This window comes from Athene cunicularia (assembly GCF_003259725.1).
Source record: "Athene cunicularia isolate RWA chromosome Z unlocalized genomic scaffold, athCun1 chrZ_part1, whole genome shotgun sequence".
Taxonomy (NCBI): domain Eukaryota; kingdom Metazoa; phylum Chordata; class Aves; order Strigiformes; family Strigidae; genus Athene; species Athene cunicularia.
Genome location: NW_020799142.1, coordinates 11,478,078 through 11,501,004, shown reverse-complemented (window position 1 = coordinate 11,501,004; position 22,927 = coordinate 11,478,078). Strand labels below are relative to the sequence as shown.

The 22,927-nt window shown below is 35.2% G+C and overlaps 1 protein-coding gene across 1 annotated transcript in view; it reads right to left on the bottom strand.

Moving 5' to 3' along the window:
• Window positions 1-3,875: 3,875 nt before the first annotated feature.
• The window catches only part of JMY (junction mediating and regulatory protein, p53 cofactor), a gene marked incomplete at its 5' end in the record, with an annotated part of 64,800 nt that continues 45,748 nt past the window's right edge, over window positions 3,876-22,927 (bottom strand). The window contains 6 exons of the mRNA XM_026865778.1: window positions 3,876-4,561; window positions 7,878-8,188; window positions 10,503-11,043; window positions 12,304-12,399; window positions 14,870-14,956; window positions 21,223-21,410. Coding sequence (XP_026721579.1) covers window positions 7,881-8,188; window positions 10,503-11,043; window positions 12,304-12,399; window positions 14,870-14,956; window positions 21,223-21,410 — 1,220 coding nt within the window. The remainder of the gene's footprint in view (window positions 4,562-7,877; window positions 8,189-10,502; window positions 11,044-12,303; window positions 12,400-14,869; window positions 14,957-21,222; window positions 21,411-22,927) is intronic.

Genomic DNA, 22,927 nt, shown 5'->3' with positions numbered 1-22,927 from the left:
TCACCAAAATGGCCATTGTCCGTTTTCCTTGTTACAAATGGACACACTACTGGTTAGTAGCCTTAGATACCAGCTTTAAATAGTACTCTTAATATTAGAAACTCAGCAGAGTAAAACTCATTGCTTGGTCATCTTCCATATTAGAGGTACATTATTCACATTTGAGAATGGAAAGATGACCTTTTCTGTCAAATTCTGAAGCCCTGGGCCACAGAATACAGAAGACCTGAATCACAATAAAAATACATAGATTTCAGGTTGCAGATTCACTACAATCAGAGCTGGAGGTTTTGGATTAATGATCAAACTGAAAAGGAAGTGCAAAGAACCGTATATACAACAGCCCCTCCCAAAAATATATGGGCATGCCCACCCACCCTTGACCCTCCTAAAAATTCTTATTTTAAGTATTTCTGTATTAGGCAGCAATTAAATATAAATTCATTTTGTAGGAAAAATTTAAGTTACAATATATTAATAGGTTAAAAATAGACATTGGTGTACATTTTACAGCACTGATAGCAGTATGTCAATGTGCTTATTACACCGAAGAGCAATCTGCAGTCAAGTTTAGGATGACCTACTGTCTGTCAGTTCCAGTAGCACTGAAGTCATGCAACACGCTCTCCCAGTAAGGTGCTCCTGTTTACTCCTTTTCTTTGCAAGAAGCTTTGCTTCTTTTTAACATCACTTCTGTAGTGCCAGACATAACAACATATTGTCCATGCTTATGAATCATTACCAGAAATACATCCAGGTAATTTAATTACATAAGCATTACAATGAAAAGAAAATCTGATTACACGTGAGCAAACTTGATCTACAAATTACACTTTTGAAATTCAGAAACAAGCAGAATAAGGGTAACATTAACCATTAAGTTTCTGTCTCCTCTTAATAAGTTTCTTCTATAATGCACCTATCATTACTTTAATATTAAACATTACAGAATATAGTGCCTATACTCAAAATGATTCTTTACAAATAATGTAGTGATGTTGAGTTCTATCCCTGACGCAGCCACAAAAGAACATAATATATAATCATACTAATTTATTTTACAGGGTCTGGTGTAGGACGCAGACTGTCAAGATTGAAAAAAAAAAAAAAAATCTCCTTAAAAGTGATGTTTAACAAAAATGACAAAGCCTTCATCTACCCTAGACAGGTAGATTAACTAACATATGAAAATACAGTAAAGTGAATGAAATAAGATTATTGGTTATTTGTAAAGTATCTGGAACCTCTGTGAGTAACAACATGAAATTTGTGTTGATACAGATTGATTATCTGATCAAAAGACTATTGCTGTTTACCTTATATTTTGGTTATTTTAGTAGAAGCTGAGTATTTAATTTCTTCTTCCCACCCAAAAAATTCTTCAGCCTCACATATGCATTTGTACAATAAACATCATGCGACTCTTACTGTAACTGAGCCAGTGAGGTAAAAACAGTTTTAATTTGAATAAGGAAAGAAGTTTCTAAAAAATGGAACAAAGCTGAAAGCTGACAAACTGCTTAAGATAAATGACTAGCAGCAGAACATAGCCACAGCAATGAAGTCCAGCCACAAATGAAAAATGCCAGTAATAGGTACTCTTTTTATGGAGGCTGTCTTTCCTTGCATATCTTCCTATGTTTTTTCTGTAGTGATGCTTGCTAAGATTTCTCAAGGACCAATACAATTATTACAAGTTTTTTTCAGCTATGGAGGAACAGATCTCAATATAGGACTGTCATAATTTCTTTAAGTTTCTTGTGAATATACTTAAAACTTTCCCCATTTGCTGCTATAGCCGTCCCACTGCAAAACTTTCCATTACAGAGGATGGGAGGTTTTATGCCTATATACTAAATATGCATGATTTTTATCTCAAAGTGGAGGATTATATGAAATTGTGACATCTAGTGACTTAAGGAGGATTAAAATCCAGGTTTACTACTTTTTAGCACTATGTGGAAAAAATCCCACTTTCCACACTGAAGATGGCCATTTTGAACTCAAATAAACTGCTGTGACCAGCATAACAGCTGTTTGTGTGTGTATGAAATACATATGAAAACTCAATTTCTATAAGCTATTACAGGAATCTATGATTTCTGCTAAATATAAAACAGATTAAGGACATTAATTTTTCATCAATATGCACACATTTTTCCAAGGCAAACTTGACAGATCACATGGCAAACAAATTTGAAAACTGTATTACAGTACAGCATGGAGCTATTTAGATAAATTACAACACAGTGGTAAATTGTAGACACAAATGTTGTGCAAGGGGACCACTGCACCTATACCTTAAAATTACTCTATTTTCCTTGGTTTGGAATTTTGCTAGTGTCTCGTGTGCATACTGTAAGAAATAAAACTTCAAGCTGGAAAATAGGAAAAAAAGGACATAAAAGTTGCTCAACCACCACTGTTAATTTAGCACTAAGTTTTAGATGAACTTATGATCTGAATGCTATTCTACATCATAGTTCTGCTTTGTGCTACAGCCAAAAATTTGATTACTTTGGTTTTAACATGTGGTATGACTGGAAATACAGACAGATGTAGGCAGAGCAAAAACACACCGCTGCTTACAGTACAGGCAACATCAAATGATTGATGAACTTTGAAATGGCTGTCATTGCTACATGAACACAGTATTGGACAGCTTGCAACCACACAAAGTAACTCAGGGTTCAGAGAAACAGTGTGAGAAAAAAAATACAATGTTGTTTTAGGTCCTTGGAAAGTCAGTATCAAGTGTTTCATACAACTGATCTCAGGATAGAAAAACAGAGACCTGATGACTAATACAGCAAAGATAAAACTCTACAGTAATGCTGCTCACAGGTGCTTTGAATATGAATGTTAACTAACTTTATAAATAAGGCAACAAGGCTAAGAAAATGCCTGCTGACAGCAAGAGTAAAGTGACATCCTTTCGAGATGTTTGACAGAGCTTTAATTTCAGGACAGCCACAGCAAAACAAGGAAGGGTCCAACAGCTGAGGTTCCTTTAGGTTACACGGCCTATTGCTAATTAAGTTCTCATGTTCCTCTTTACATAAGTAAATGGCAAGACATGAAATCTCCTATTATAAATTTTAACACAGTATGTGTTCCATTTCATGACAGCAGCAATGTATGACTCCCCTTTAAAAAAATCCAAACAAATACAGATAGATAGATAGTAGTTTGTCTATCACAAGAGGAACAGCGAATGGACCACACTACAGAAAGGACAGGGACTGCGTATTTCTCAAACACAGTGAGTATCATGCCAATAAAAATAAAATGCTAGTGAAAATGCCGTTTTCTTAGAATTGTAATGGGCTGACTATTATTGCATGCAGTTTCTAGATGTTATGAGGCTACCTGGATCGCTGTACTGACCTACATCTCAGTACTGTGGTATTTTAAGAGTAGCTGCCTGCAGCCATTAGTCAAAGTTTAGGATTACTTCTAAGTATTCACTGCAGATGAAGCTGTAACTCGCCTTTAAAAAGAACAGAGACAGGATCAAAAGGGAACTTTTTTTTTTCAGCTAGTAAGCTTTTGGGTATGAAATACAAACATTTTTTTGCAGCCACTAACAGGAATAATGAAAACCAGCAAGAGAAGCATTAAGCTTAAGTGCTTTCATCTTTTTTGAAGAAGGCTGCTTAATCAAGCCATTTTAAACCAAAAGAGAAAAATAATTTTAAGTATGAAATTACAAAATATTGCTTCTTATAACAAATGATAAAGGTATAACTTGGTTCAACATAGCTAAATATTATTTTTAAAAAGCCTGAAAATGTCCACTTCAAAAAGGTGTCAGACTACAAATGACCTTCTAAAAAAGATGCTGCAGTATGTCTCGCTAAATGTACCGTGTTGGAAACACACACATTCTTGAATATGTACTGAATTCAACTCTTGTTCTTATTGTGCTGTGGTCACTTGTTACTTTTCATACTGACATACACTTCTTCAAACTAAGAAGACAAAAAAATAATCTTAGTTTCATGTTACTGAATTTCAGCTACTGTAGTGCAACTAGGAATTCCGCTCTTTCTGGAATACCACACCAGAAGCTACACAGCAAGCTTCTCTGCAAGGAGCTATTTAGTTGGATTTTCAAGCAGATTATATTATTCAGTGCAGTGAAGGGGACATTTTATAGCTGGTTTGATGTCTTGGCTGAATCCCAAACTTACTCTTAACAGCAAGTATTCTCCCAACTCAACATGCCCCCCACACTTAACTGGCCACACATTTCTAATGCAAATACAAAAAATGCTTAAGAATAGGGCATTCTTGATTATAAAAAATGCACATTAAACAATTCTGCCCCCCCCCCGAATTTTTTTGAACAAATTACAAGAAAAAGGTGACTCAAAAATTAACATTTCAGGCCATTTTTTTCCATATACCGAATCATTTGCCAAGACTATTCCTTTGCCAAAGAAAGCAAGCCTCCTGTTGAATTGATGGTCATAACTGCTGGCTCTCAATTTTCAGAAATGAAGAAGAAAAGTAATCTTCAACTGAGGTTTCTTTTCTCACATCAGTGGCTGTGAATCACCTGTTTGGGAAAAAAGAAAGAGGAATGTCTGAAAAGCTAAACAGCTGTACAAATACTCTCTGATCAATGTATCAGGCAATTCCAACATGTACACTGAGCAGCATCTTCAAAAACTTTGATTTGCTTTGCTCCCAGGGTAATGACACACCAACTCTGGAGCCAGGATACACAGAATATGCCCAGGCCTTTTTTTGCCTTCTGGCATTATTGGCAGTAAACACAGATTAGAGTTTGAAGAGACCCAAAATACTGTATTAGAAGACTATGGAGAACAAAAAGTCACTTCTTATCTGTTACTGTGTCCATCGCACCAGGAACCCAGATGTCACAGTACTTCACTCTTAATGTACTGCAGTGATTTATGTGTACCATTACATACATTCACACACAGATAGGCTTGGAATACTTTTGCTAACCAGTAATCTTCTGATTTTTTCATACAGAAGCTACTGTATCTTTATACTGCTTTTTCAACTGTACTTCCAAAACAGAATGCCTCAACATTTTTGTACATGGTTTAGAGTGTAAGAAAGGAACTGCTCTTAAAAAAGTTCGTCATAACTTTATGTAGAAGTTAACTCATAAAGCAGGTAATACAAGAGAGGACTAGATCTCTTCCAGGAACTGCTATTAGTTTACCTTCAAACTTCAGTAATTAATGAAACTATTTCAGTGGGCAATGTTAATACTCCTTACACATACATTAAGACACTTTGGCACTTGATACAACATACATAATTAGATCAGATTTAGCCTTCATTCCTAAGGCAAATAACTGCATTACATTTAGCCTGTAAGGATATACATGTATTAACATAATTCATAACATATGTGCCAATATATGTTTGTATAACTGTTTTCAACCCAATATCTATGCAACTGGTTTTTGCATGTGCAGGGCTTCCAGTTAAAAATCTGTAGGTCAGTCCTAAAGCATGGTATTAAATGGACAACCTTTTATTAAAAAATACTATTCTGAAATTTCTACAACAGACTTCCATCAGATTTTACTCGTGTAGTAAGTTCAGGATAACCAGTCTGTACATTCAGGCAAGCACGCTCATCTATGTGAAAAGCATTTTTTCAGCTGAATTCCACTAGGTGTTTGTCTCAATCTCTGTTCTCCCAGATTATTTCACACTCTTCCTTAGCAGGGTCCCATTTTTCCTTTCTGAGCTGTTAGCTATTTTGAACAATCACTTTTCAATCAGATCTGTACTATCTGTTAAATAGTCTCATCTCATGAAAACAGGATTGCTTTTATAATAAAATAGGATATTGGAAAGAGAAAGCAGGTCTCAGATGTGTGAAGAAGTCCAAGAGGCACACACTCAGAACTCTGATACTGCATCCATCCTGCTTTAGGTCCAAGTGATTTCACGGGACCAGCATTTGACAGGAGTGCATCCTTAAAAGGGGAAGATACCACAACTGTAGACTGGTAAAAAGGAGACAACAACCAGTGCACTACAGGTACTGCACAGCAGTGATTTTTCAGCCTGCAGTCTGAACTGCTTCTATAGGGCTGCAAAAGACAGTAGAGGAAAACATGTATTTATATTGTATGGCAATGTACACATGAGACTTCTGAGAGGATACACTTCCAATGGAAACTGTTTAGGAGGTCCACCAACTAGATGAAAAAAAAATTCAAAGTCACTCTTGGAAAATTCCTTCACCTTTTTTTTTTTTTTTTTTAGATAGCCCCTAGTATTAAAGCATATTCTTGCTAAAAAAAGACAATCTCAAAGAGTAAGTTTAGCTTTACTGAAATTGTAAAGTCAAATCAAAGTTTATATTTGCTCAGTTGTCTGTGAAATGAAAAGGGAATAATTGCATTAAGAAAGCCCAGTCAATTCCGAGCCATGTCTTTTCTTATAGCTGTCACTTGATTTCTGAAGGACTGTGGTAGTGAGTTTTCAGTATGTAAGTAGAGAATAAAGTATCATCCAAGCAAAATTATTTTCACTTTGAGTTTCAGCAAGAGTTAAGTACAACTCCACTCCTGGATTTTCAACTCCAGAACTAGCAGTACATTTGGTGTGGAATAGAGGGAGCATGCCCATAATTAAACAGTATGAAATCATTAGTGTGGCCAATGGCTAGTTCATGAGGAAATAAAGGCAACATTTATTTTCCTTTTCAAAAATTTTAAATATTATTACTTGAAAATAGCACACCATGGAACAGTTTGAGACATAGTATTTCATAATCACAACAACATTCAGCAGATGATGTGCTAAGTCACCACCACTTTTTAAACAGCTGTAATGCTTTACCAATCATTCTCCAGTTACGGTAATAACTAACCAGGGCAGAAATACCTGACTGTAAATATCCAGAAAGGTTATCTTTTTCCTACTGCTAGCTGTGTTGCAAGGATTATAAATATTTATCTTCCATACTCTCAAAATAACTTTAATTTCTTAACAGATTTTAAAATTCTTTAGATTGTCATACCTTTCTTTTCTCCAAATTTTAAGTTTAGTGGGAACTTTCATTAAGACCTAAGTTCATCCACATGCCACTATCAGAGAAGAACCACCACAGAAGAACAGCACTATATGCTGTTATTGTAATCAAGAACCCCTTTGTGCTACTGATGCAGCCATAATTTTAAAAACTAATCTCCTGGTAATTTCTAGTTTGTTCTGCTATCATTGAATTCATCTGCTGAAGTCCACTATCTGTACTTTCAGGCACTGTATCTTAGTATAAGGAAAGTTCATGGGATTTGTATGAATAGCAGAAGTATAAATTATATTTGTATATTTACTATTAATAGTCTGGAAATTCAGTTAAGTCAATAGATTTTACAGAGTGAAACCAAACTATCAAAGACTCAGTCACACGGGGTAACCGATGAGATTTCAATGTGTTCAGCAGTCAGATCTAACTGTCCTTCACTTGGAGCTATTCAGTCCAAAGTAATAAACATGCTAAATTTTTACAAGGCTAAAAGTGATTAGAAAATAAGTACAAGGTGTGTCCAAGAGTCATTGTGCTGCTTTCAGTAAGCTGCAAACACTTAAAACTTATTAAACAAAGTAAGAGCTTTTTTTAAAGGATCAGTCCTGTCAGCAAAATTATTCAGATAATAAAAGGCTAAGATGTTGCCTAATAAAAAGTTTTCCTTACTATAAACCTTAAATTCTTTGAAAAGTTATACTAAATTCATATGTGCATGTTTTAACACACTGGATGTCAGTTTAGTCACGTTCATACTGTTTCCTAGAATGCACAACCTGAGGCTTAGCCGCTATTGTTATACAAAAAGTGTTGAAGAAATTTTTCTTTGTAAATGTAGATTAATTACAGGTTAATTTTCCCAGTCTGTGCAAGGCAAACTCTCCTCTTCATCCTCCGATTCAGGTGATGCTTCCTTAATTCGTCGCAATGCTTCGTGGATGCTCCTTGTCAGAGGGTCAGTATCAGGCAGAATTGTAAAGGATTCTCTCAAAACATCTTTCTGCACTTTCTTCAGTTTCACCCCTTTCCTGATCTGTGCCAAGATGTTATTGCTATCATCTTCATCAGGAAAAGGAGGGAGACTTCTCTGCTCAACTTTTCTTAAGTGAAAGCTGCCACGCTTCAAGGAAGCCAGCACTTCATCCATCGGGGAGCTCACTGCAGTAAATCAAATTCAGTATTATTTTTACTAAACTTTATCAGCCTTCATTTATATTTCCTACAGACCAAAAAGTAGCCACATACTATTAATCCGATAGTCTACACCATAAGTATAATGGTAGCTCCAATACTGGTTTAGTCTACATGTTTATCTTCCCTGTTACCAGGTCAAAACTGGTCTACACAGACAATTACAATTTCTGAAACCATTCAACCTCCTATCAGGCAGGTAGTAAACCCTTCTGGGGGTTACAATATGGCTTTCCTCTTTACAGTCAGGAAAGTCAAAACAGCTGCAATGAATCCAACACAATGAAAGTGTTTACTACATTATCTTTTTTGACTTCAAAATTCAGGTAATGAGTATCTATCTTAAGTATTAGACTGTGTAGTCTATTCTCAGCACTTGCATTTTGTGGCTAACTTTACATATTGTATGATTATTACTACATGGCAGTGAGGAAAGCAGCAGCACAGTCAACTGCAACAGCATGCGTTTTCCTGCTTCTCTGGATTAATGTATGTATTTAGCACCTAGTCACAGAGTGCCTGTATAAACTGCCTTCCTTTACAGTTAATGAAAACAGAGAAGTGGTAATACTTTATCACAAATCCTTCCTTTATCACCAATATGAAACTAGTTCTCTGCAGAAATAAAAATCACACTTTGGCTCTTTGAAAAACTACAATGCATTATAATAAAGTACAGTAGTTTGAAATAGCTCACATATGCTAGCACATATACCATGCAGCACATAGCAACCAATAGATTAATACACATCTCTAGTTCTTTTTTGTGTATTTTTAAAATTCAGTTTTGCATCTATGAGTGTGCTTTGTCCATCTGACTAATGGCCCAGACAGCTGGAACAGACACAAGAGAAAAACAGAAGAATAATATAGGACTGCACATTTGAAGGAGGAAGGAAGAATTGTAAAAACACTCTTCTGTCACACAGAGACAAGTTTCTGAAGCCAATACTTGGAACAACTCAGGAAACACAGAGCATCAGGTAGAGTGCTGCTGCAGACAACAATACTCATAAGAGGGAGGATATAATTTGATTTTATATTTGTCATTTTATGATGTATATCAAATTGCACGCACAATATGCACTTTATATAAAATTACAAGATAAAAGGGGTATCAGAAAAATGAACAACAGGACTACAGAAAAAGAAGGGAGCACAGCAGCCTCAAAATTGACGATGAAGTTAAGACACTGTACCTGCAACCTGAAAGATTCTTAAGAGCTTAAGAATTCTGTAACTATGCTGTTGCTTCAAGGGTTTTCAGTTATTTAAGGACAATTCTAGAGGAAACACTTTTGTTTCTGTCTGATTGATGAAGACAGTTCTAATTTTGATTTCATCTGGATGAGGGAAAATATCAATAGAGGGATGTTTTCTGTAGCAGTAGCTGACAGAGCCAGATAGAATCTTTAATAAAATGTTACTACAGTCATATTACAGCAGTGTGAATTAAGGCCCACTTGATGTACTTTTTCTCAGTGACTTCCATAAAACAGTTCAGCCAAGTGCTTTTGAAAAAGCCATCTCTGATTTTTGAATAAAAACTTCGCTCCAATATAGCATGTTTCACCAAAACACCAGGATTATTTTGTTCAAGCATGGCTGCTGTTCTACCCATTTTGTACATGGGATAAACAGTTAAAAATAAGTAGCACAGAATCAACAAGATGTAACACATCTCCCAGCTCAGCCTTGTGATCTATTCATTCTCCTCAGTTTCCAAAGAAGTTTTTGATCTTTTAACTTATTTATTAACATGCTTTACTGAATGATTACAGATTTAATTTCCAACTGTAGTTATATGTATATATCCTTATTCAGCTCTCAAGGGTACTTTAGAGTCTGTGGATTTTTGTAGGAGAATTTAAAGAAACCTTGAAAACATTCTCAAGGTTTCCTATGTCCCAAGACAAGTACCCATTTTACTAGGTCACAAATTATGTAAAATTCTGCTACTAAAAAAACTATTGCACACTCAAGGTGAAGCATGTATTTGCAATGCGGGCTGTAAACTAGACAGGAAAATAAGCATTTAGGAAACATTTATCTCCCTGCTAGTCTAACATGATATATCATAGACTAAGTTGCGCAAGTGTTTTCTAACTGAACAAGTGTACCATACACTGTCATAAAGATCCTAACATCTGTTTGTGTTGCCAGCATTTGTCAATTGGAAAGTATTTAACAACTTCCCATTCATAATTATGGATTTTTTCTATAGAGTAATTCAAAAGAGGAACTGATATGCATTACAATTACACAGAAATTAAAACATTACCTCTCCTCCTCTGTAAACCCTCCAGATCACCAGTCTTCTTAAGCTTCTTCTTGGCACTGACTAGCTGACTGCTGTCAAAGAGATGTGTTGGTGGGATACCAGAAGAGTGCTGGACTCCCTTCTCCTCACTCTGACGTTTAACCAAGCTGTCGCTTTTCTCTAAGGATTTGGTGGCATCTTCCTTGGAGGGTAAAGGTGGAGGTGGAGGTGGTGGAGGCAAAATGGGTGGAAGCTGTACAACAGTCTCTGGTTGAAGCTCATTAATGGTGAGTGGAGAAGTACTAACACGAGGCAGTTCAGAGGTAACACTATTGGGAGGTAACGAAATATCCTGAAGTTGTTCTAAGCTTGCGGACTCCTGCACTTGCAAAGGCTGAACTGCATTCTCCAATTCCACCTCTTCACTTTTCTCTTGGATTTGTATGGTCACTGGCAAAGACTGAGGTTGATTGACACAGGACACTGAGCTGGCCACACATTTTCTTCTTGCATGAGCCAGCCGTAGTCTGGTTGATTTAAGTATTACTTGCCCAGGGTACCGCTAAAGTGAGTAAGTTATCGACAATTAGATAAGTACATACAACACACTATTCCAGAATCTAAGTACCCATTGTTAGGGTGTCATCTGATCTTTTTTATTCATTTTGCTCTGGATGTAAAACCAAAGCAAATATATCCTCACCTTTATGCAAAAAAAGAGATCCATTTTCTTAATTTTTATTCTTGGTTAAGTCACAATGTACATGTGATTGGTCTAGTCAGGCATATACATGGATTAGAATTAGGATTTCACTGAGAACCAGACTGTACATTCAAAACTGGTTTTTATGCAAACAAATATAAAATTCCCTCTTGCTTTCCTTTTCTAAAACTGGTCAATGGCTCCCTCTGCAACAAAGTCCTCTCTGACCTAATGTGAATCATACTTCTTAAAAAGGAATCTCTTGAAAACATCAAACATTTTGAGACTTTCCAAAGTATTTTTAATCTAGTTCTTAAGTTTGCTGCCTCAATAGCTGTCTTTTCCTATTAGTTTCATCACTGGCATTTTTCTGCAAAATTTGAACTGCTTCTGAAAGACAGATGCGTGACAACAGGTCTGATGCATTTTTACACAATTTTGGTAGATCTAAAGCAACAGAGATCGTAACAATATAAACATGCTCATACATAAAGTCAGTTCATTAATGGTTGCTGATTAAAATAAGTAAATTTGCCTTAATTTACCGAAGTTATGCAATTCAAGCCTTGCAAACAATAGGGATTTGAAAAGTGTACTGCTGAACAAGACAGCTTTCCAGTAAAGAAGCTTCTCAAACCTGTATTTTTTAATCTATTCATCAAAACAAAATATATTTGCCAATTAATACTGTTTTCTTCCACTACCCCTTTGCTGCTTCTTTCCCCTTCATTCCATCTTCTATCCATTTTCTGATACTTATATTGTAACAGCAGGGGGCAGTTACTGGCAGGTGTTCTAGCAATCAGTAGTAGTGTTGGTATGTCAGACAGTAATGCTTGGAGGAAATACCATTTAGATTATAATTCTTTAAGGAATATTTGCTAAGTGTCTTGTCACAAGATACAGATATAAGACTGAACAGAAGCTTATTGCAGAACTGGAAATGCAACAGCCACAGGAATTCATTACCACCAATGCCATATTTTGTTGTAGATTTTCCAAAGAACAGTTAATTGCACAATGAAAGAGAATAGCTAACAGGGTAGTATAGCCCTGGCATGAGGGAAAATGTCTTTTGCAAAAGAAACTGGTCGAAAAGAACAACTATTATTCTGTTACCTGTTTGAATGTGCGAAGTCTGTCCAGTGTTTTCTGTCGCTCCTGACTAACCCAGGAGCTCTTTCTTTCCTCTTCATCTTGTAACTGATCTTGCTTCTGAGAAAATACATGGAAAACACAAAAATGCTATGTTTAGCATAATTTTAAAAAATCAATTAAAATTACTCTTCTACTGATTGTTAAGAATTACCCAAGAAGAATCTACTCAAATAAACACATTTCTGAACTTCAAAACTTGGCCTTTGTGTTCCCCTTAAAACACAGTATAATTCATGTTTTATAATCTAAAGAAATGCAAAGATCAGTAAAGAAAGATTTCAATCTGGAACTGGAACACTTGAAGACTTGTTACCTTGAAAGATGAGAAAATCTAGATCTGTGACAGAATACTGAACTGAAAACAGCCCCCTTAAATTAAAAAGTGTATAAACTAGCCAGACAGCAATGCAGTATCCGTTTTCTCTCACTCTAAGAACAAAATGACAGTCCAAATTGCAACACTGCCCATTTAAACGTCATATTAGTATTTTCACAGTGCAAGAAATCACAGAACTGATGGCACAAAGTTCTGAATCCAATACTGAGCAAATTAAGTAAACATTTTCATTATCATTTACAACAGTAAATAAAAGTTTTTTATTTACTTAACTTAAGCTGTCATTATTTAATCCAGCTTGATTTTCTGTAATCTTACAGGGTAAATAAATAAATAAAGCTCTTCCCTGCAGCTAAGACAGCTGTATTTTTTTCTTGTTTGGGGATCTTACCTCAGTGAAAATGCACATTTGGATCAACTTCCTTTAACTAGTCATCCATTTTCACAAACTTCAAAGTTACTACATCTTTGAAACAAAACATTACTCTTCAAATTTACTGAAAGTGGATACTAGTTATCAGGTTGCAAAAGTCATTGTATGTTATCAGGAAAAGTGATAGAACAGGTGACTATAAAGAAAAAACCCTGAGCAGAAACAACAGCTTTAATTTTTAAATGACTCACAGTATTTAGTATTACTTTTAAAAGCTCATCTTCATCATCACAATTAAAAATTCTGATCATTTTTGTGAACATTTACTGTCATTCAGTGAACACAAAAGCAGTGTCTGTCTGCCTGCCATTTTCAGAAGTCACCTAGTGGCCTGGTGTCCTTCATAAAGAGCCAACTCCTGTGATTTGGAAGGAAGTAAGCATAGATGCATTAGGAAGAGGAAGAGGAGAACAGGTCTGAAAAATAGTAAGGACAGGAAACAGGAAAAGGTGAAGAGGAATAAAAGCATGTAGTGAATATAACAGAGCAATGGGGCAAAGAAGTTAAAACAGAAGCATAAAGAAAATATTATAGTAAGAAGAAAGGATAGTTCTACCACCACACCTGCATGTTACATATGCAATCAGATCAAACTTCTGAAGCAGTCTCAAACTCAAGGGGGTTCTTTCTTTGGTTTGGTTTGGAGTTTTCTGTTTTGTTTTTGAATAACAGTGAAATCACAATTCTTATTTGGTTTTGGGTTTGGACAGCCTTGAGGTTTTCTTTTAAAAATTCTTCATAAAAACCCCCAGCTGAAAACCTATTTTACAATAATAGTAGAAATTTTCAATCACACTATTAACAGAAAAAAAGACAAAACACCCCAGCTTAAGGTTCTCTATATAGTACAAGCATACAATTCCATAAAATATGTAACAAAAAAGCTCTATAGTGTTTGACAGACAAGAAAATCCTTCAGCTTTGTCAAGTCTTATTTTTAAAAGTGATAAATGGACTACAATCCCACACAGCAAACTCCTTTGCCTTGTTGCAAGAATTTTTTTCTAAGTTCCTGAAAGAGTATGCCAGTGCGTACTGTCTTTCACAAGTAGCCTTTTTATAAAATAAATTATGCAGCTGATTTCCTGCACAAATATATCAATGTTAAAAATGTATAAGGATGAAACAGAATCACTTTCGCTAATCTAATTGAAGCCTGAATTAAAGAGACTTGGATTTCAATGCATCTTTGTCAGTGATCTTTATTAAATATTGATACTATATCAGCTCCCAAGACCTAGCCCAGAATTTGAATATGCTAGGATGTTCAGCAAAAGACTCAGACTGGCTAGCCTGTTCTCTGCGATGAGACTGTGCAGAGAATTGCGGAGCATCCAGCTGCAACTACAGATTTACAAAAGTTAGTTCTTTTGTAGAACGAAGAAAAATAATGAACACACTTATTAAGATTCAAGAAGAAATGTGTATGGTTTCCTTACTCATCTCTATGTATCTGAAGCCATACTCAGAGATGTCCAGAATCATCTATATGCACATGGTTACAAACTATGCAGACAAACCCTAGCAGTAATCATTTTAGACTGTGAAACTAGCATGAAAGAACTGTTTTATTTGCTTGGGTTCTATGTCCCCCTTACCAGCATAATATGATACAGAAATCCATGGTGCAAAGGTCAGGGATACACACCACCTTTTAAAAACATCTATCATTCTGAATACTCACCAAATGAATGTATAATGAGGAATGCAACCTGTCAACTAAAGGCTAAACTCAACAGCAGAAAATTCAAACTTACTAGCTGAATAGTATGGTGCATTTTGTATTCCTCCTCACTCTGGTGACGCTGCTGGATCTTTTCATTATGCTTTGCAATACAGATCTCCTGTAGAGACAGAAAATGTTATCTGTAGGATATGATTTTAAAATACCAATTCACAGGCTATAATGTTGTATTTCACCAATAGCACTAGGCTTTGTAATTTTTACTTTTCTATCTCAAACAAGATTTAATCAATCTAATCTAACTTAAGAGTAAAACCATAAAAAAGAAACAAAACCAAGACAGACAAACCCAAACCTATTAATTTTAGCTGTCAAAATAATATACACAAGTTAACAGCTGCTTTAAAAGTTTGTTCTACAATACCGGTACAAAAGTCACAACAAACACCAATTTGTCACATACTTCATAAACCCGTTGTGTAACTCCATGTATTTGTGTATGTGGATAATAACTAACTCTCAAAATATACTACATATATGCATTTATGCAACTAAAGAGCTTCTCATTTACAAGTGTCAGTTCATCTTTTGCATGCACACTCTGCAAGCACAAACATTAATAAAGTTGTAACGATTTTACACATGCACAAGCAGGTTCACTTATGTTCGTGTGTGTAATGTCTGGTTTAAAAACAAGCATTTATTACATTGCCTGCAAATAAGAACAGGTTAAAAAAAACAGAGCATGTGCAGGAATTTAAAATAGTGACATGTTCATAGGACAATACTGACAGCCAGGAAATCAGACAGTAGATACAGTGAAATCAGGCCTGATACAAGCACCACACAGAACTATGATAAACTTTTATGTGTAATCAGAAATACATCTCATGGCTGTGTAAGAGGGGGCAGTGTCAGGAAGCAGCCTGGAGTGTGACTGCAGCTAAAACACCAAAACGATGGGCTTCCCAGGCATCAGTCAGTTTGACTTACTGGGTAGAGTGAGACAGGAGCTTTGCCACTGAAAGCCATTGCTTGGGGCAGCTGATGGGGTTGTCAGACATCAAGCAAAATACTACAGTAGTGGCAGAAAGACACAAAAACAAGGAGGGGAGGGCTAAAAATAACCACCACCATGGTAGCCAGTGTGCTGTCTCAAATGTTTCTAAACAATAAGACCATCAGTGTTGCTACTGTATACAGGTAACCAACAAGAGCATAAGTTTCTGTAGAAATACCATCCTAGATTCATCAGAGGAAAATATTATATCTATATCTATATCTATATCTATATCTATATCTATATCTATATAATATATAATTAATATATATATATATTATAAATATATTAAATATAAATGCTGCTGGGCTTTGTGTTTGTTTGTGGATTTTTTTTCCCTAATGAAAAGTTTAATTAATACAGCTGGAAAAGTTAATCCATTTAAATTGTAACTGTCAAAGTACAAACTACCTAATTGCTGCATTTCAAAGACAGCAACAGCTTCAGAATATTACTACAGAATCTTTTTGTAATACTACTACTTATTTACCTTTAGAGTTTATTCTCTATGTGCTAAGTTCAATTAAAAGTAATATAAAATAACAAGGAATATATGTTATGAGATATAAAAGTGTTATAAAATAATGGGAAAATGTATGTTAGGTTTGGGTTTTTCCACGTCTCAAACACTTGGGGGGCACATTGTTATGAAACATTTTCTCTTTATCATCAGTATTTAAATTTTTCTGATTAAGAGCAATAATGAAAGATATTTTAAGTATGTGAAAAGGATAAACCAGACCAAAACATATTTGGTGCTAACTTTGAATGAACAACCTTCTTTAATGTAATTAGATCTCTGTGACTTGAAATTACAAAGGACTAGGAGAAGCTGAAAACATGTTGCAGCATTTGATTAAAAATCTGAATCATCTTAAATAATTACAGAAGTGGTCAAAAAAAAAAAAAAAAAAAAAAAAGTTCTACCTGTAGACAAGATTTAAGTGACTGCAAGCAAAGAACGAAGAAAAACAAAACCAGCCAGGTGGCAGCATTAAACAAAATGATCTGGATGATTATGGCAGATGACAAGTTGAACATAAACAGACAAAACTCCATCAAATAAAGAAATCATCATAATTGGGTGTAATGAGCGGGAATACAGCCTGCTGCACATGTGAAGTAGTCCTTCCTTCTCAGCACTGGGAAAGCCTTACATCCAGTAATAGCCACACTTTAAGAAAGATGTGACCAACTGTATGGAACAGAGAGCACCAAGAAGCAACATTCATTTGTCTTTTAATCACCTGACTGACTTCACAGTATCAAACTGTACTTCTAGAGACAAAAAGGGAGAGCTGAGGGACCATGTCAATTCTAATCATTAGATAAATTACCACGTTTAAGACTAGTAACATGTAATATAAATAAAAATAGATCTGCATTAGTATTATATTTAACTAGTTATGGTGAGTCTTGCTTTCAGATTGAAAAGCATCCTAAGTAAAAGCTTATTTTCTCATTTAGTAAGCTCAGTATGTGCAGAAAACATACTTGGAGTTTTCTCTGTTGTTACACTCTTCTATTGTAGTAGTAATAACACCACCAATAATAATAATATGAAAGCACACCAAGTAACCCTATGACACCTGTTTTAGCATGGGCTATGCTTTAAACTATGATCTTGCAATGTAGTCAAAGGTGTCCTGTTAAATGGACATGACAGCATGTGAAGAAGCTTTCTAGATCAAAGCACACATTACAAACATACCTCAAACAGCTTCACCAACCAGTTACTTCTCCCATCTGCTCATGATAAAAAATACTTTTCCTGGATGTAAACTAATTCAATTTCTGCACAACTATTTTTCCAAAAGTATTTTTCTAGATGCCTCCTACATCACCTTTTTTAACTCGACTCTTTGCTATAAATCTATCTCCCTAATAAAACAGCTGCTTGTTCTATATGATAACCTAATTAATACTACTGTGCAGCCAGCAGGGGGTAGACTGGGATAATAGTAGGGATATCCTTCATAAAAAAATCTGTTAACTAGCTTTCAAGAAATATGAAAACAAATGAGACTATTAAATCTTTTTTTTTTTTAATAATAAATCTTATTTTTTAATAACTGTCATCAACACAAAGGAACATCAGGAAATGATTGCTTAAAAAATGCAAATAGGTGATATATATATATATATATATTAAAAAAAAGAGAGAATAAAGAGTTTATACGCATGGTAGTACAGTGAAAGAACATCAACGTCTCCAAAACTGTAAATTTAAAGAATGCTGGCTCAGTTATTCAGAACCACAGCTAAATGAGGTTTCTAACAAACCTTTAGCAAAAGTTTCTAAATAAAAGTTTGGTACAATTATTTGACAACATCATTAACAAAAAAAAAGAAAGATCAACTGCAAAAATAGCAAAAGGAATTTCTGAAAAAAGTAATAGAGACTATAGTCACAGCAATTTGTATTTGTATTACATAGAGTCTTATTCCATACAAAGTAATTAATTCCCTTTCACTATGTTATCTCTTCAACAGCAGATATTTTCAAATATCCAGTTGATGAAACTTCCTCCAAAAAAACACCCAACAGATGATAGAGAATAATTTCCTATTGTTTTCTTAATTATGATATCTGCTGCTAGAAAGGAGGCATTCTCCTAAGGGAATCTTCATTTGACAATAACCTAATAATAAACAAGGACTGTAATTTCTAAATGTATCGTAAGACTGTGAAATACACCACTTAATGTACAGCTTCCTTTTTGTTTTCAACTACAGAACAGACAAGGAAAACAAAACAAAACAAAACAAAAAAACCCACACACACACACAAAAAAAAAAAAAAAAAAAAAAAAAAAAAAAAAACAAACCTCAACAACCCAATCCAGAACAGAACATTTGTTTACAGGTCTGTTTTAAGATACTTTGCTGAAACAAGCATGGTAAGGAACACAATCTGTAAAGCATTAAGCAGACTCTCATTAAATGTTGCTTAATTGAGAGACAGACACACTCTGAGAAAGAGACCACATGGTAAGTACTTTCCAAATGAACCCTCAAAAACTCATTCTTTTCACCAGTCAGCATTCAGTCATTACTGTGCTTATTCTCATCATCTAGAATCTGCTCCTGTATCCTATCTGTATCTTTGTTCTGCATGTTTAATTTAAACTGCAAACGCTTCAGAGCAACAAGCCTTTTTTCCTCCCTGTTTCATAAAGTACAGCTGCCCATATCAGGCACTATGAACAGTGCTCATTAACAATGTTTTATGATATCACTAGAATGGTCACTCAAGATACAAAGCTTCTTCATGTTCAAATCAAAGCCACAAGAGCCTTGATTTTCAGGTAACTACTAGTAAACTTAGTAGGGCTCTGCATTAGTCAGCAATAATAAGAGCAGCTACAGTAAATACCTTTACCATAAATATCCATCAAAATGGCTATGTTCTTTTCTGCCCAGTGAGTGTCACAAAATGGCACACCACAACAGATTCTGACTACTTTTTTTCTTCAAATTAAAGTATTCTATCTCTCCCTGCAAGTTTGAATACACATTATTCCAATCTGTGATTTCTTTAGAAGCTGAAAGCTACGTATCTCATTGCAGCACTCAATTGCAGATAATGCTACGCTGGGCAATGAAACCAGTGAAGAGCTGGAACTAGTTCTGAGAGCACTATGATGTCCATGCTGTGACATCCAGCAGTGAAATTCCACATGGCGACATTACCTCAGGTCCTGAAAGCAGTATAGCAACATTCTTCCAGCACAATGTTGAGTAGACATTGCTGTATTACTCTTGCACACAGACCCAGATGAGCAATACTATCATAAATAACTCTGCACCTTTTCTCAGTACACAAGCAGGCATGCTACAACTAGTGTTACAGCCTAGAACTAATTCCTTCAGTTTAAACAAGGTATTTTATCACAGCATAACCTTGAAACAAATGAGCCAATTGAAGGTGATTAGTTCATTATACAGATAAGAAGACGTGCTAAAAAAATCTCTACTCCTGCTTCAGGGTTACTTCTTGATTTGTTAAATCCAGTATGTTGTAAGTAAGGAACAGCAATCAGGCTGTCACTTTTAAACAGGTTTGTCTACTCTGTAAGATGCCAGCAATGTCTTTTCATATTCAGGAGAAAATTGCTTAACTAATATAATGTAGTCTACATTAATTAGCATAACATGACAGGATCTACTCCTTAAAATACTCAAAAGCCCAAGTTCTTGATACTTTTTATTTTTACCAACTCATATAAACAAACCCAATGACTCTGAGCAAACTACTTTCCATAACTGGCTAACAAAAGTCTTTTCTTTTATAATAATTTATTTGCAGTCTTCTCCATATTGTGTTAATCAGAGACAGGACCGTTACTGAAGAAATATAAAAAATCCAAAATACAAAATGTATCAACTGCTGTTTTGTTTTATCTGCTTCAGATTCAGATACAGAAATAGATAAATTAGTTATGAAAGGGAGGCAAGACCTGAAGGCTTTACCCTCAAACTACTAGAGCTGTTTACATAAAGGGCTCATGTCCCACCTTAAAGGACATCACAGGGAACATACAACCACACCAAGCCCTGATCCCAAGCTAGACTGAGGTCTTAACTGAGACTTCTGCATAGACTTATACTATATAGTATGGGGTGCAAACCTTTTTTATAACAAGAATTACAATGCTCTCTCAAAACTTTGATCTATTCTACTCATTAAGCTGTATCACTCATTAATAACGCATACTGATGCAACCACCGACTGTTACGGTACAATAAAAAAGGGATTCTGGAAAAAAGGAATGTACATATTTATATACACTTGATACACAATTTCAAGACAATAGCTATATTAAAATACTTTTCTGCACAACATCTTGATCATGTAATGCACAAAAAAGCAAAATAGCACTAAGTAGCACACCTAGTTATACAAATTAAAAATATATACTGGATTTCATATATATCTGCTGAATACAGAGTATCAATGATACATTACATAAATTTAAAAGGATGAGGTAAGAGAATGAAAATAGAACTCATTAGTGAGAAAACTCCCTTGAAAATTCTCTTCTGCAAATATATAAAACTACTCTCTGTAAAATCATGTATTCTAGCATGTACTTTCCACATGAAAGTATTCTCATTAGTTAACAGAAACAGGTTTCTTTGTTGACTTCAAAGTAATTAAAGGTTCCTAAAGTAAAAGGGAAACAATCTCAAATAGATCAATTTAGTAATACATGCTATTGTATTTGGTACTCCGTAAAACAACCTTTAGTAAGTAGTAAATATAATCCATGAAAATTCTGGGAGGCTTGGAAGTTGTATCTGAAATTAAACCTTTTGAAGTTTTATTAAAATTGCTAATTATGCTAGAAATTTTTTAATAATACCTTTTTATTTCTGAGGTAGGCTTTCTTGGCTGAAATACGTCCACGCCTTGCTTCCAGCTGGCGGATTTTTTGTTGTAACTTTTGCAGCTCCTCTTTTTGCAAGTATATAGATGTTCCCATATCCTCTTTTTCAAGCATGGCTTCCATACTTTCGTAAGTGTCATAATATACCACTTCATCTCTCTTCTCTGTTTCAAAAATGTCAGCAATGAAAAAGTAAAATCAATAGTTTGTATTTCATTAAGCTTTTGTTTTGTTCAACAACCCTTTCACTGAGTTGGAAGATTTAATGCAAAAGAATGCTATCATCCTTTCAGAGCACTATAGAAAATGTCAGAGGAAAAGCACTAAACAGCAAAGCACTGTAGGGCTTTAAAGTTTATAGGAAGAACAGAAATCAGTAGCAATGAAGCACAGCCTGGTATTCAGGTAAGCTCAGAGCACTTAAAAAAAAAAAAAAAAAAGCAACGCTAATCACACACTTGTGTCTGTAGCCTAACTTGATCACAATGTCCACACATGTCTTTGGATCTCTTAACTAATACAAGGGACACACGATGTGCAGTAATATCCTCTGGTCTTTACAAAGTTGAGGATATACAGACTCTTTCTGAACTCTTTGGCATGAGATTCTTCTTCCACTATTGACTATTAATTTCATGAAAGGGGAATTGGACAACAAAACACCAAAAAGGCGCTCTCAGGAGGTTTCTGGCCTCCCAGTCACTGCTTCTGCTCAAAGGCAGCAGAGGGAGGGTAACTTCAAGGCAATCCTTCAGAGCGTTACAGGCCTGAAAAGGAGGTCATTACTAAGAGTTTTATCAACACTCATGATTTTTAGTCTCCTGAGTATTTAGTATAACATTGAGCTCATCTCTTAATGCTGCTTTCTCATCTCTTGCCAAGAAGGAAAGAGTGATGATTATAAATCCTTGCACAATGTTGGGATGAAGAAGCAGCAAAGGCCTCTTGTTCCCTATTTCACTGCATACTAAGAAGGATTTTTTGTAATACACCAAGAGGGATATGCATAACTGCTGGCTGGAACAGGCAGATACAGCTGGCATGACTGTCAAGTATCTGCTCTGCAGCACCAACAAACCTTCTCATTTCAACTTCAACAGCTACTTTCAGCAAGACCGTAACTTCCTCCTTCTGCTACCAGATTATGTGGGGAGAGGGGCAGGGTTTTCTTCGGTACATTGTCCATTTTAAAAGCTGTTGTCACTTCATGTTATTTGTGTGTACAGTTTCTGCTGCAATCAAAATTATGATTATTGTGCTCATTTCAGCTCAGCAGAAAACATGGCAGGGCCAGTAAAGAAAGCACAATGCTACGTTAATATTAAAATCTAATTAAACCAGACCTACTAGATTCTTTACTTCAGTGCTCAGTTTAAAAAATAAAATCTATGAAGTTTCATCCATATGTAGCACTGCCAAGTCACTAGAACCCACTTTGAGACATCAGTGAATAAAAATAAGATTCACAGCTAACAACTGTATTTTGCCATGCACTTATAAAATGGGAGAGTTTACATGCAAATTTTATTTTAGAACACTTCCAGGTAGAGTTAAAAGAAGGCATTTACAAGTGCATCCACGACAAAACCTTCTTATAAGGATGTACAAATAGTTTGTATGGACAGGATAAGACTCTTTAAAATTCTAATGTAATAAATTCACATTTTGTGAATTTCAGTGC